The following is a 13,282-nucleotide window of genomic DNA, read 5'->3' as shown; positions in this document are numbered from 1 at the left end:
GGAAGGGACACCGCTCTTTGGGTGGCGTGGCCTGTTGTGACTGGCTGGCAGTCCCCGCGGCCCGTTTGCCCGGAAACCCCTCCGGCTGCAGGACCCCCCTTTCTGTCCCCTTGGCCGCAGAGAAACACAGTGCAGCGTGGTCACTCAAACAGGCACCAGCAGCCACCTTTATTTGGCATGTTCCCCTTTGCAAAGGCACTCCTGGCCCCCGCCACCCGGTGCTGACAGCTCTCCTGCAGAAGAGGGTGGCTGCCACGCCGGCTAAGGCCCCTGCCGCTGGGCTCTCCGGGGCTGCTCACAGCTGCTTGGGGTGGCTGCCAGTCCCTGGGCCTTCCAGCGGCGCTCCAACAGCCTCGTCTTCTCCCCTCTGCTAAAGGAGACAGAAGAAAGGGCCTCAGCTCTGTGGTCGGAGAGGAGGGCCCGCAACGCCCCAAAGCCTGGCTCAGGCCGGTAGTTCTGGGAGGTGCTGCCGAGGGCAGCCTGCTGCTCTGCGTGGCGGCTCGTGGCCCCTCGTGCCGCGAGCAACGTGCAGCGCGAAGGCTCTCCTGAGCGCCCAGCGGGTGGGAACGCAGCCACGTGGATGGACAAGGCGCCTGGTTCGAGGCCGGACTGCGGAGCTGTCTGCGAGGCCGCAAGCGCCACCAGGGAAAGAGCTGCTTTCCCCAGGAGCTGCCATCAGTGGACACACGGGCAGGGCAGGGCAGGGCAGGGCAGGGCAGGGCAGGGCAGGGGCACCCCACGCATATGGTTCTGTCGTGCTTTGGCTGGGATGCTGCCTGCCTCTTCCAGCACCCCGTGCCTGCACGCGCACGTGCACGTGCAGACGCGGGCAGTCACGCACACGGCCCCCATTGCCTTTTGTACCCAAAGCCTTGCCGTGGGGAGAAGCGTCCTGCGTTGGCCTGGGGCCGCAGAGAGGCCCCCGGAGGTGGCCTCTAAGGCCGGTCATTCCTGCATCGCGAGGAGCTGGGGGATGCCAAGCTGCGTAGCCTCAGAAAGCCTGGACAGCGCCAGGGCTTGGAGCCCCCCCAAGCTTTCCCTGGCCCCTGCAGGAGCCGGCACACACTTACTCTTGCCGGGCTCTCCCCGGGAGGTGCAGCTCTGCGCGCCCCTCTGATGCCCTCTGCCTTGCAGGGCTTTGGCATCTCTCCTGCTGCTGTAGCCCCTCCTTCATCAGCTTCTCGGCGTAGGCCTTTCTCAGGAGGTGCGGAGGGCGATGGGGATCCTCAAAGAGATGGCGGCAGGGGCTCTGCGAAGGCAGAAGAGACTCTCCTGAAGCACTACCTCCAACAGCTGGGGCTGCTCGCAAGGCTTCAGCCGAGGCGTGTGACTTGCGCAGGCTTGCCTTAGTCTTCCGGGCAGAGTGGTGCTGACCCCTCGCAGGGAGGTCCAGGCACTAAACAGACTGCCCGTGCCACAGCCAACTGCACGCTTTGGCCTGGGGCCTTAGGGACAGCTCCTCTGTCAGGGCAACGGGCAGGGCAGCGGGCAGAGAGAAGAGCCCTGCCTGGCCAATTGGCCACAAGCAGCGCTGCTGTGCCTGCTCCCCAGGGAGCAGGGAGGGAAAATGCCCTTTTCCTGGGGGCTGTGAAGCGCATGCCACACCTGGCCTTGCTCCGTGTTCCGTCCCCTTCTGTTGGCATGGTATTGGCGCCACGCTTCCGCTTCCAGCTCTTGGCGCTTGGATGCCATGAGCAGCCGGAGCCGTTTCCCTTCCCTCTCGGTGCGGAGGGACCTCGTTCCCTGGAGGCCACGCACACACGACACAGGCAGCGTTAGTCTCCTCGGGCTTGGGCTGGGCAGGAGGGCAGGGACGGTGGGCAGCTCTTGCCGCCTCTTCTGCCCCGGCCCAGAGCCCAAAGTGTGACGCAGGGCTGGCAAATCCCGAGGGCGTACCGTTCCTGAGGGCTGCGGAACACATGCAGGGAGCTGCAAGCGCGGCTGAGCTGGAGGTCTGGGCTGCTTCAGCTCCTCCTGGGGCTTCTGGATTTCTGGCAGGACTCTAAAGAGGCACGGCAGGCTGAGCTTGTGGGAGCCCAGACTGAGCCAGTTGCTGCAGGCTGGGCTCGCAGCCTGCCCCCCGGCTCCGTCAGCACCAGGCGGTTCGAGAGGAGGGCCACGTGTCCAGCAGGACAGCGTCTCCGGGGCCTTTCGGCATCAGCACAGGCACCCCCCGGCCAAGGGAAACAGCTCCCTGGCCCGACAGCAAGGGCGCACTGTGCCCCCGCGCCCCCAGCCACGTCGCTCCTCCAGGAGGCTCACCTGTCTGGGCCGGCTTCTGTGGCCTTAGCGTGGTCGCCTTCCTTCGCCAGCTGCCTGGCGAGAGAAACCCTCCGCTGAGCCAGGAACACGGGATCCAGCACGCTCACTGCAAGCGGGAGGCAAGAGAACAGCACAAGAGCGTCTTTGGGACCCTGCGGGCCAGAGCGGAGTGCCCACAGCCCCCTGCCAGCACCCAGCTGGGACATTACCTCTGCGGGTACCCCCGCCCCAAGGCGCCGGCTCTCTCTGGGGCTTCAGAGAAATCACAGGGGCCGCTGCTTGGTGTGGGGTCTCAGCTGCAAGCCTGGGAAGAAGAAGGCGGCAGCTGGGGAAAAGGGCTCGACGCTCCCTCGGGGGCTGACGCTAATAAGCAGGCGGACCGGGAAGCTCTCCTGGGAAAGAGCTGCTCTTGCCCAGGTTTGGCAGGAGAGGAGCCTCGGCAGGGGCCTGCCCCCACAGCAGGAGCTGAGAGCTGCTCCCTTGACCAGCCAGGGGCTGCACAAGCCATCGTGCTCACCTTGGCAGCGTGACGACCCCGTCTCGACTGAGCCGAGCGAAATCGGTTTTGCCCGGGAAGGCGACGATAGCCCTCATCTTGGCATCCTGCAAGGGGACAGAGACACGTCAGCAGACGCCCAGGACACGTGCTGGTTGCTCACAAAGGCGGCAAACCGCCTCGCCGCTCAAAGGCCCAAAGGCTGCTTCTCAGAAAGCCGCGCACCGCCGTCTCCCTTGATGTCATTAGCCCCTCCCTCGAAGGGGCCGAGGCGCTGCCGAGAGCCGGCCTGGCTCATCGAGAGCTTGTGTAGGCCAGGTGGCGAGGCAGGTGGTGGCAGCCAAGAGAAAGGCGCTGGGGAGAGCTTTGGCAGCATTGCCAAAGAGGCACGAGGAGGAGCCCCGGAGAAATGCCAAGCTCACCCCGATGAGAGCCGCCAGCATGTTCCCGGTCGCATCCAGCTGCAGGAGGCAGTCATCAAAGAAGGTCATGCTGACTGCTTTTCTTCGCACAGCTAGGATGCCAATGCCCTTGAAGGAGAATTCCACCTCCTTGTTGTCTTGGAGGGCTCCAGCGAAGAAGAGCAGGGTCTCGTGTATGCACTGCTCCACGATGTCTTGGCGGAAGCGGATGTCCGCAGCAATCTGCTCAAAGTCCAGTGGAACGGCTGGTGTGTCGTCTAGGACAGAAGCGCAAAGCAAGCAAGTCACCCCACCGCAGTTCAGCTGACTCCGAGACCGGGTAGCGCTGCCCCTTTCAGCTTCGGCCACGTCTCCAGCACGGACGCGATGGCCAAGAGAAGGCAAAGAGAAGCTTTGCCTCCTGCTGCGGGTAAGCAGCTGGAGCGTAGGGCGAGCTGGGGAGATGGGGCTGGCTCCCTGGGGAGGGGCAGGGTGCTGGGCTGCCGTCGGCATGCCCACGCTCAGCGCTCTCCAGGTTGGAAGAGCCTTTGCTCGGCCGTGTCGCAGAGGTGTGGGCGCCAAGTCAAATGCAAGGGCTGTGCAGGGGAAGCACCCCTCTTCTTACCGGGCATTTTGGTCTTCGCACACTTGAGCTTGTAAAATTTCTTCAGAAACCTGCACGGCTGGAACACAGGTCTCTCCACAGGCAAAACCTCGTCCTCTCCCACTGTGGCCCACGCTGGGACAACTGCAAATGTCCCAACTCCGATGTCCACCGCCTGAAAAGGCAAGCAAGAAGAGGGAGCATTGGCAGTGCTGCGCAGGGGGAAGGCTGCCGCATGGCTGGCGTGGCCCTGGGGATGCTGCTTTGCGCCCTGCCCGCTCCGGAGCTCCAGAGGGGCAGGATGGGCCATGAGCAGGAGGCAAGGCTCACCCTCTTCTGCAAGAGCTGTCTCCGGATGTACTTGGATGCGGCAGCCCAGACTTTGCAGATTTCTGGAAAGCAAAGGCAAGGCACGCCATGCTCTGAGTCAGCAACGCCCAACCGTCCAGCAGCCCCCTACCCACGGAGGCGACAGTGGAGGGCGCTCAAGCCCCCCCTCGCCCTGAGCAAAGACTCGCACCGCCGGGGCTGCCCAGCTGCGTTCTTGAGCGCCCCTAGGCTCCAAGAAGCCCGCCCTGGGCCCCGGAAAGGCAGGCATCCGTCGTGTTTTGGGGAAGGGGATCCATCCCTTTGACACCGGCAGCGGCAGGAGGCCTGGCCTGCCAAAGGCACCCCCGAGCCCCAAGGCGCCAGCAGGCAGGGCTCTCCTTGCGGCCGCCAGTCCCTGCCAGAAGAGCCCCGCTACAGCCCCAGCCCCAGCCCCAGCCCCAGCCCCAGCCCCAGGGTTTCCACAGCCCATCTCCACTCCTCGTGGCTCCGAGAGCACTCCTGCGAGGGCTCCCCAGGGCCTTACCGCTGGTGGTGAGCTCCTTGAGGGTTGGAAGCTTCTCGGGCCCCAAGGGGTTAAAGAGCAGGTACTTGGTCATCTTTGCCCCCCTGCACTGCAGCAGCTGGGAGAGAGGTGCTGGTCCTGCTACAAAGCCCCTCTGCTCCTCTCCTCCTCCTCCTCCTCCTTCTCCTCGTCCCCTCCTCCTTGCCACTTCCCCAAGCGGCGTCTCCAACGCTCTCCCGCGGCTTCCCCTGACCTCCTGCTGGCGGCAGGGCAGCTCCTGCAGAGCAGAGCGCTGGCGAGAGCAGCGCTGGCGAGAGCAGCCCTGGCGTCGCCCAGGCCTCGCCGCGGAGTGTGGCTGGAGGCACGGTGGGGAGAGAGAGCTGTTGCTGTGATGCACGTGTCCCACTGTGACACGGCGCCGTGTCACACAGGGCTGCGGGGACCCGCCACCTCGCAGCCCCACCCACGTTTGGCCCCAGCACGGGAAGGGCAGCCCCACTGGGCACCTGAGGCTGACACTCCCGCTGGCTATCTCAGCTCAGCCGCCCTCGGCTGGCAACGGAGAAAAAATTGGAAGCCGGGAAGGGACGCGCATTAATGCTGAAGGGGCTTTGCGCACTCGGAAGGGGGCTGGAGAGGGCCCGCGAAGTCGAGCCCGGGCCACAAGGGGAAGCAACGCGGAGCTCTGGTTGATGAGAGGACACTCAGCCCCTCCTGTCCCCTAGGGCCACTGGGATAGACTTCTTTCACCACCCCAGGAGGCACCCAGGAGGACCGCAAGAGCACATGGCGCATGGGCTGCTGCAAAGCCACGACGAGCCTTGCAAATGCATCCTCCCAGGCACACTCGCCATCCTGGAAGACTTCACTAGGCACGACTATTGGCTTCCCAACCGCTTCGCTCCACCCCCGGGGGCCCCACTGTCCCGTGGGGACCATGAGCACAGCTCCAGGAGCAAGAGATACGCTAAGAGCGGTGCCAGGAGAAAGCCCTGCAGGCAGAGGGAAAGAGGAGCCCGTTACCCGAGTGAGGCGCAAAGGCCCCATCAGCCCAAGCCCCAACACCAGAGCAAGAAGGAGGCCCCGAAGGACTGCAGCTCCCCGCAAAAAGCCTCTCAGTGAGCCATCCAGAAAGGCAGGACACAGTGGAGCGCAGGTGCCAGCGCCCTGGGCAGCGTCACAGAGCAGCCTGTCCTGGCATTGCCCTGGGCAAGACACACACTATGGAAAGGAAGAGCACCAGCAGCATGCAAAGAGATGGGAATCTCACCCCTGCAGGTCCCGCCGGAGCTGGACCCTGTACTGGAAAAAGAAACTCCACATTCCAAGCACTGGGCTTGGTGGCATCTGCAAGCTTTCTGAGGGTGCACTCAATCCCACTAGCTCTGTCCTTGAGGAAGATAGTCCACAGTATTGGTCCCAGTATGGACCCTTGAGGGACACCCCACCACTCCTTACTGCTTTCCATGTGGGCATTGAGCCCTTGACTGTACCTCTTTGGATGCGACCATCCCGCCACTTCCTTATCCATCTACTAGTCCATCTCTCCAATCCAATCCAATCCAATCCAATCCAATCCAATCCAATCCAATCCAATCCAATCCAATCCAATCCAATCCAATCCAATCCAATGCAATCCAATCCAATCCAATCCAATCCAATCCAATCCAATCCAATCCAATCCAATCCAATCCAATCCAATCCAATCCCATCCCATCCAATCCAATCCAATCCAATGCAGTCCAGTCCAATCCAATCGAATCCAATGCAGTCCAGTCCAATCCAATCCAATCCAATCCAATCCAATCCAATCCAATCCAATCCAATGCAGTCCAGTCCAATCCAATCCAATCCAATCCAGTCCAATCCAATCCAATCCAATGCAATGCAGTCCAATCCAATCCAATCCAATCCCATCCCATCCCATCCAATCCAATCCAATGCTGTCCAATCCAATCCAATCCAATGCAGTCCAATCCAATCCAATCCAATGCAGTCCAGTCCAATCGAATCCAATCCAATCCAGTCCAATCCAATCCAATCCAATCCAATCCAATCCAATCCAATCCAGTCCAATCCAGTCTAATGCAATCCAATCCAAAGCACTCCAATCCAATCCAATCCAATCCAATCCAATCCAATCCAATCCAATCCAATCCAGTCCAGTCCAATCCAATCCAATCCCATCCCATCCAATCCAATGCAGTCCAGTCCAACCGAATCCAATCCAATCCAGTCCAATCGAATCCAATCCAGTCCAATCCATTCCAGTCCAATCCAGTCCAGTCCAGTCCAGTCCAATCGAGTCCAATGCAATCCAATCCCTATTTCTCCAATGTAGAGATGAGAATGTTGTGGGGGACCATGCCAAAGGCCTTCGAGAAGTCCAGCTAGATGACCTCCATTGCTCTTCCCTTGTCCACTGATGCAGCCACCTCCCTTCCGTGCGGCTGGTTTGAGCTCCAAATCTTCTCTCTTTCTAAAATGACTGAAGTGTCTACCAAGAAGGCCATTGGACAGCTCCTGAGGGTCAGCCAGGGGCTCAACTAAGGAGTGTCTTCAACAAAGCACGTTTCTCCACGTGAGCATAGCTCTTCAAGGAGCATGAAGCCCCCCGTTTTCTTTGGCCAGTGCAAATGTGCTCTGAGAGAGTGCTGTGCCCAGGCATGGAGCTCTGCTGCTCCCTACAGAGCGGTGTTTGGATGCAGACAAGCCGTGCTCTGAAGCCCCCGTGCTGTGTGCCCTGGAAGGGACACCGCTCTTTGGGTGGCGTGGCCTGTTGTGACTGGCTGGCAGTCCCCGCGGCCCGTTTGCCCGGAAACCCCTCCGGCTGCAGGACCCCCCTTTCTGTCCCCTTGGCCGCAGAGAAACACAGTGCAGCGTGGTCACTCAAACAGGCACCAGCAGCCACCTTTATTTGGCATGTTCCCCTTTGCAAAGGCACTCCTGGCCCCCGCCACCCGGTGCTGACAGCTCTCCTGCAGAAGAGGGTGGCTGCCACGCCGGCTAAGGCCCCTGCCGCTGGGCTCTCCGGGGCTGCTCACAGCTGCTTGGGGTGGCTGCCAGTCCCTGGGCCTTCCAGCGGCGCTCCAACAGCCTCGTCTTCTCCCCTCTGCTAAAGGAGACAGAAGAAAGGGCCTCAGCTCTGTGGTCGGAGAGGAGGGCCCGCAACGCCCCAAAGCCTGGCTCAGGCCGGTAGTTCTGGGAGGTGCTGCCGAGGGCAGCCTGCTGCTCTGCGTGGCGGCTCGTGGCCCCTCGTGCCGCGAGCAACGTGCAGCGCGAAGGCTCTCCTGAGCGCCCAGCGGGTGGGAACGCAGCCACGTGGATGGACAAGGCGCCTGGTTCGAGGCCGGACTGCGGAGCTGTCTGCGAGGCCGCAAGCGCCACCAGGGAAAGAGCTGCTTTCCCCAGGAGCTGCCATCAGTGGACACACGGGCAGGGCAGGGCAGGGCAGGGCAGGGCAGGGCAGGGCAGGGGCACCCCACGCATATGGTTCTGTCGTGCTTTGGCTGGGATGCTGCCTGCCTCTTCCAGCACCCCGTGCCTGCACGCGCACGTGCACGTGCAGACGCGGGCAGTCACGCACACGGCCCCCATTGCCTTTTGTACCCAAAGCCTTGCCGTGGGGAGAAGCGTCCTGCGTTGGCCTGGGGCCGCAGAGAGGCCCCCGGAGGTGGCCTCTAAGGCCGGTCATTCCTGCATCGCGAGGAGCTGGGGGATGCCAAGCTGCGTAGCCTCAGAAAGCCTGGACAGCGCCAGGGCTTGGAGCCCCCCCAAGCTTTCCCTGGCCCCTGCAGGAGCCGGCACACACTTACTCTTGCCGGGCTCTCCCCGGGAGGTGCAGCTCTGCGCGCCCCTCTGATGCCCTCTGCCTTGCAGGGCTTTGGCATCTCTCCTGCTGCTGTAGCCCCTCCTTCATCAGCTTCTCGGCGTAGGCCTTTCTCAGGAGGTGCGGAGGGCGATGGGGATCCTCAAAGAGATGGCGGCAGGGGCTCTGCGAAGGCAGAAGAGACTCTCCTGAAGCACTACCTCCAACAGCTGGGGCTGCTCGCAAGGCTTCAGCCGAGGCGTGTGACTTGCGCAGGCTTGCCTTAGTCTTCCGGGCAGAGTGGTGCTGACCCCTCGCAGGGAGGTCCAGGCACTAAACAGACTGCCCGTGCCACAGCCAACTGCACGCTTTGGCCTGGGGCCTTAGGGACAGCTCCTCTGTCAGGGCAACGGGCAGGGCAGCGGGCAGAGAGAAGAGCCCTGCCTGGCCAATTGGCCACAAGCAGCGCTGCTGTGCCTGCTCCCCAGGGAGCAGGGAGGGAAAATGCCCTTTTCCTGGGGGCTGTGAAGCGCATGCCACACCTGGCCTTGCTCCGTGTTCCGTCCCCTTCTGTTGGCATGGTATTGGCGCCACGCTTCCGCTTCCAGCTCTTGGCGCTTGGATGCCATGAGCAGCCGGAGCCGTTTCCCTTCCCTCTCGGTGCGGAGGGACCTCGTTCCCTGGAGGCCACGCACACACGACACAGGCAGCGTTAGTCTCCTCGGGCTTGGGCTGGGCAGGAGGGCAGGGACGGTGGGCAGCTCTTGCCGCCTCTTCTGCCCCGGCCCAGAGCCCAAAGTGTGACGCAGGGCTGGCAAATCCCGAGGGCGTACCGTTCCTGAGGGCTGCGGAACACATGCAGGGAGCTGCAAGCGCGGCTGAGCTGGAGGTCTGGGCTGCTTCAGCTCCTCCTGGGGCTTCTGGATTTCTGGCAGGACTCTAAAGAGGCACGGCAGGCTGAGCTTGTGGGAGCCCAGACTGAGCCAGTTGCTGCAGGCTGGGCTCGCAGCCTGCCCCCCGGCTCCGTCAGCACCAGGCGGTTCGAGAGGAGGGCCACGTGTCCAGCAGGACAGCGTCTCCGGGGCCTTTCGGCATCAGCACAGGCACCCCCCCGGCCAAGGGAAACAGCTCCCTGGCCCGACAGCAAGGGCGCACTGTGCCCCCGCGCCCCCAGCCACGTCGCTCCTCCAGGAGGCTCACCTGTCTGGGCCGGCTTCTGTGGCCTTAGCGTGGTCGCCTTCCTTCGCCAGCTGCCTGGCGAGAGAAACCCTCCGCTGAGCCAGGAACACGGGATCCAGCACGCTCACTGCAAGCGGGAGGCAAGAGAACAGCACAAGAGCGTCTTTGGGACCCTGCGGGCCAGAGCGGAGTGCCCACAGCCCCCTGCCAGCACCCAGCTGGGACATTACCTCTGCGGGTACCCCCGCCCCAAGGCGCCGGCTCTCTCTGGGGCTTCAGAGAAATCACAGGGGCCGCTGCTTGGTGTGGGGTCTCAGCTGCAAGCCTGGGAAGAAGAAGGCGGCAGCTGGGGAAAAGGGCTCGACGCTCCCTCGGGGGCTGACGCTAATAAGCAGGCGGACCGGGAAGCTCTCCTGGGAAAGAGCTGCTCTTGCCCAGGTTTGGCAGGAGAGGAGCCTCGGCAGGGGCCTGCCCCCACAGCAGGAGCTGAGAGCTGCTCCCTTGACCAGCCAGGGGCTGCACAAGCCATCGTGCTCACCTTGGCAGCGTGACGACCCCGTCTCGACTGAGCCGAGCGAAATCGGTTTTGCCCGGGAAGGCGACGATAGCCCTCATCTTGGCATCCTGCAAGGGGACAGAGACACGTCAGCAGACGCCCAGGACACGTGCTGGTTGCTCACAAAGGCGGCAAACCGCCTCGCCGCTCAAAGGCCCAAAGGCTGCTTCTCAGAAAGCCGCGCACCGCCGTCTCCCTTGATGTCATTAGCCCCTCCCTCGAAGGGGCCGAGGCGCTGCCGAGAGCCGGCCTGGCTCATCGAGAGCTTGTGTAGGCCAGGTGGCGAGGCAGGTGGTGGCAGCCAAGAGAAAGGCGCTGGGGAGAGCTTTGGCAGCATTGCCAAAGAGGCACGAGGAGGAGCCCCGGAGAAATGCCAAGCTCACCCCGATGAGAGCCGCCAGCATGTTCCCGGTCGCATCCAGCTGCAGGAGGCAGTCATCAAAGAAGGTCATGCTGACTGCTTTTCTTCGCACAGCTAGGATGCCAATGCCCTTGAAGGAGAATTCCACCTCCTTGTTGTCTCGGAGGGCTCCAGCGAAGAAGAGCAGGGTCTCGTGTATGCACTGCTCCACGATGTCTTGGCGGAAGCGGATGTCCGCAGCAATCTGCTCAAAGTCCAGTGGAACGGCTGGTGTGTCGTCTAGGACAGAAGCGCAAAGCAAGCAAGTCACCCCACCGCAGTTCAGCTGACTCCGAGACCGGGTAGCGCTGCCCCTTTCAGCTTCGGCCACGTCTCCAGCACGGACGCGATGGCCAAGAGAAGGCAAAGAGAAGCTTTGCCTCCTGCTGCGGGTAAGCAGCTGGAGCGTAGGGCGAGCTGGGGAGATGGGGCTGGCTCCCTGGGGAGGGGCAGGGTGCTGGGCTGCCGTCGGCGTGCCCACGCTCAGCGCTCTCCAGGTTGGAAGAGCCTTTGCTCGGCCGTGTCGCAGAGGTGTGGGCGCCAAGTCAAATGCAAGGGCTGTGCAGGGGAAGCACCCCTCTTCTTACCGGGCATTTTGGTCTTCGCGCACTTGAGCTTGTAAAATTTCTTCAGAAACCTGCACGGCTGGAACACAGGTCTCTCCACAGGCAAAACCTCGTCCTCTCCCACTGTGGCCCACGCTGGGACAACTGCAAATGTCCCAACTCCGATGTCCACCGCCTGAAAAGGCAAGCAAGAAGAGGGAGCATTGGCAGTGCTGCGCAGGGGGAAGGCTGCCGCATGGCTGGCGTGGCCCTGGGGATGCTGCTTTGCGCCCTGCCCGCTCCGGAGCTCCAGAGGGGCAGGATGGGCCATGAGCAGGAGGCAAGGCTCACCCTCTTCTGCAAGAGCTGTCTCCGGATGTACTTGGATGCGGCAGCCCAGACTTTGCAGATTTCTGGAAAGCAAAGGCAAGGCACGCCATGCTCTGAGTCAGCAACGCCCAACCGTCCAGCAGCCCCCTACCCACGGAGGCGACAGTGGAGGGCGCTCAAGCCCCCCCTCGCCCTGAGCAAAGACTCGCACCGCCGGGGCTGCCCAGCTGCGTTCTTGAGCGCCCCTAGGCTCCAAGAAGCCCGCCCTGGGCCCCGGAAAGGCAGGCATCCGTCGTGTTTTGGGGAAGGGGATCCATCCCTTTGACACCGGCAGCGGCAGGAGGCCTGGCCTGCCAAAGGCACCCCCGAGCCCCAAGGCGCCAGCAGGCAGGGCTCTCCTTGCGGCCGCCAGTCCCTGCCAGAAGAGCCCCGCTACAGCCCCAGCCCCAGCCCCAGCCCCAGCCCCAGGGTTTCCACAGCCCATCTCCACTCCTCGTGGCTCCGAGAGCACTCCTGCGAGGGCTCCCCAGGGCCTTACCGCTGGTGGTGAGCTCCTTGAGGGTTGGAAGCTTCTCAGGCCCCAAGGGGTTAAAGAGCAGGTACTTGGTCATCTTTGCCCCCCTGCACTGCAGCAGCTGGGAGAGAGGTGCTGGTCCTGCTACAAAGCCCCTCTGCTCCTCTCCTCCTCCTCCTCCTCCTTCTCCTCGTCCCCTCCTCCTTGCCACTTCCCCAAGCGGCGTCTCCAACGCTCTCCCGCGGCTTCCCCTGACCTCCTGCTGGCGGCAGGGCAGCTCCTGCAGAGCAGAGCGCTGGCGAGAGCAGCGCTGGCGAGAGCAGCCCTGGCGTCGCCCAGGCCTCGCCGCGGAGTGTGGCTGGAGGCACGGTGGGGAGAGAGAGCTGTTGCTGTGATGCACGTGTCCCACTGTGACACGGCGCCGTGTCACACAGGGCTGCGGGGACCCGCCACCTCGCAGCCCCACCCACATTTGGCCCCAGCACGGGAAGGGCAGCCCCACTGGGCACCTGAGGCTGACACTCCCGCTGGCTATCTCAGCTCAGCCGCCCTCGGCTGGCAACGGAGAAAAATCTGGAAGCCGGGAAGGGACGCGCATTAATGCTGAAGGGGCTTTGCGCACTCGGAAGGGGGCTGGAGAGGGCCCGCTAAGTCGAGCCCGGGCCACAAGGGGAAGCAACGCGGAGCTCTGGTTGATGAGAGGACACTCAGCCCCTCCTGTCCCCTAGGGCCACTGGGATAGACTTCTTTCACCACCCCAGGAGGCACCCAGGAGGACCGCAAGAGCACATGGCGCATGGGCTGCTGCAAAGCCACGACGAGCCTTGCAAATGCATCCTCCCAGGCACACTCGCCATCCTGGAAGACTTCACTAGGCACGACTATTGGCTTCCCAACCGCTTCGCTCCACCCCCGGGGGCCCCACTGTCCCGTGGGGACCATGAGCACAGCTCCAGGAGCAAGAGATACGCTAAGAGCGGTGCCAGGAGAAAGCCCTGCAGGCAGAGGGAAAGAGGAGCCCGTTACCCGAGTGAGGCGCAAAGGCCCCATCAGCCCAAGCCCCAACACCAGAGCAAGAAGGAGGCCCCGAAGGGCTGCAGCTCCCCGCAAAAAGCCTCTCAGTGAGCCATCCAGAAAGGCAGGACACAGTGGAGCGCAGGTGCCAGCGCCCTGGGCAGCGTCACAGAGCAGCCTGTCCTGGCATTGCCCTGGGCAAGACACACACTATGGAAAGGAAGAGCACCAGCAGCATGCAAAGAGATGGGAATCTCACCCCTGCAGGTCCCGCCGGAGCTGGACCCTGTACTGGAAAAAGAAACTCCACATTCCAAGCACTGGGCTTGGTGGCATCTGCA

General features: G+C 63.0%; 2 protein-coding genes across 2 annotated transcripts; both read right to left on the bottom strand.

The window, feature by feature from the left end:
• Positions 1 to 261: 261 nt before the first annotated feature.
• On the bottom strand, positions 262 to 4,689 carry LOC148055294 (coiled-coil domain-containing protein 81-like). Its single transcript, XM_087761356.1, has 11 exons — positions 4,617 to 4,689; positions 4,094 to 4,155; positions 3,785 to 3,938; positions 3,181 to 3,437; positions 2,780 to 2,865; positions 2,472 to 2,566; positions 2,263 to 2,368; positions 1,897 to 2,002; positions 1,606 to 1,743; positions 1,071 to 1,249; positions 262 to 370 (listed from the first exon to the last, which is right to left on the bottom strand). Exons 1-11 carry the CDS (start codon positions 4,687 to 4,689, stop codon positions 262 to 264), a joined length of 1,365 nt encoding a protein of 454 aa, XP_087617482.1.
• A 2,912-nt stretch (positions 4,690 to 7,601) lies between these two features.
• On the bottom strand, positions 7,602 to 12,024 carry LOC148055293 (uncharacterized). The gene is made up of 11 exons (XM_087761355.1): positions 11,947 to 12,024; positions 11,435 to 11,560; positions 11,126 to 11,279; positions 10,522 to 10,778; positions 10,121 to 10,206; positions 9,813 to 9,907; positions 9,604 to 9,709; positions 9,237 to 9,342; positions 8,946 to 9,083; positions 8,411 to 8,589; positions 7,602 to 7,710 (listed from the first exon to the last, which is right to left on the bottom strand). Exons 1-11 carry the CDS (start codon positions 12,022 to 12,024, stop codon positions 7,602 to 7,604), a joined length of 1,434 nt encoding a protein of 477 aa, XP_087617481.1.
• Between the last annotated feature and the right edge of the window lie 1,258 nt (positions 12,025 to 13,282).

Source organism: Nipponia nippon, unplaced genomic scaffold (genome assembly GCF_047370975.1).
Source record: "Nipponia nippon isolate SJK-2023a ecotype South Korea unplaced genomic scaffold, ASM4737097v1 scaffold_24, whole genome shotgun sequence".
Lineage (NCBI taxonomy): Eukaryota > Metazoa > Chordata > Aves > Pelecaniformes > Threskiornithidae > Nipponia > Nipponia nippon.
Note: the sequence above shows the minus strand (reverse complement) of the source record. Positions and strands in the feature narration are given on the sequence as shown.

Bases quoted from the DNA above. Each gene is read 5' to 3' on its own strand.
- LOC148055293 (XM_087761355.1), bottom strand. From the start codon at position 12,024: ATGACCAAGTACCTGCTCTTTAACCCCTTGGGGCCTGAGAAGCTTCCA. The intron at 11,280-11,434 runs GTGAGCCTTGCC...TTGCCTTTTCAG, and splicing joins GACAGCTCTTGCAGAAGAGG to GCGGTGGACATCGGAGTTGG. The intron at 10,779-11,125 runs GTAAGAAGAGGG...CTTCTGTCCTAG, and splicing joins CGCGAAGACCAAAATGCCCG to ACGACACACCAGCCGTTCCA.
- LOC148055294 (XM_087761356.1), bottom strand. From the start codon at position 4,689: ATGACCAAGTACCTGCTCTTTAACCCCTTGGGGCCCGAGAAGCTTCCA. The intron at 3,939-4,093 runs GTGAGCCTTGCC...TTGCCTTTTCAG, and splicing joins GACAGCTCTTGCAGAAGAGG to GCGGTGGACATCGGAGTTGG. The intron at 2,369-2,471 runs GTAATGTCCCAG...TCCCGCTTGCAG, and splicing joins GGGCGGGGGTACCCGCAGAG to TGAGCGTGCTGGATCCCGTG.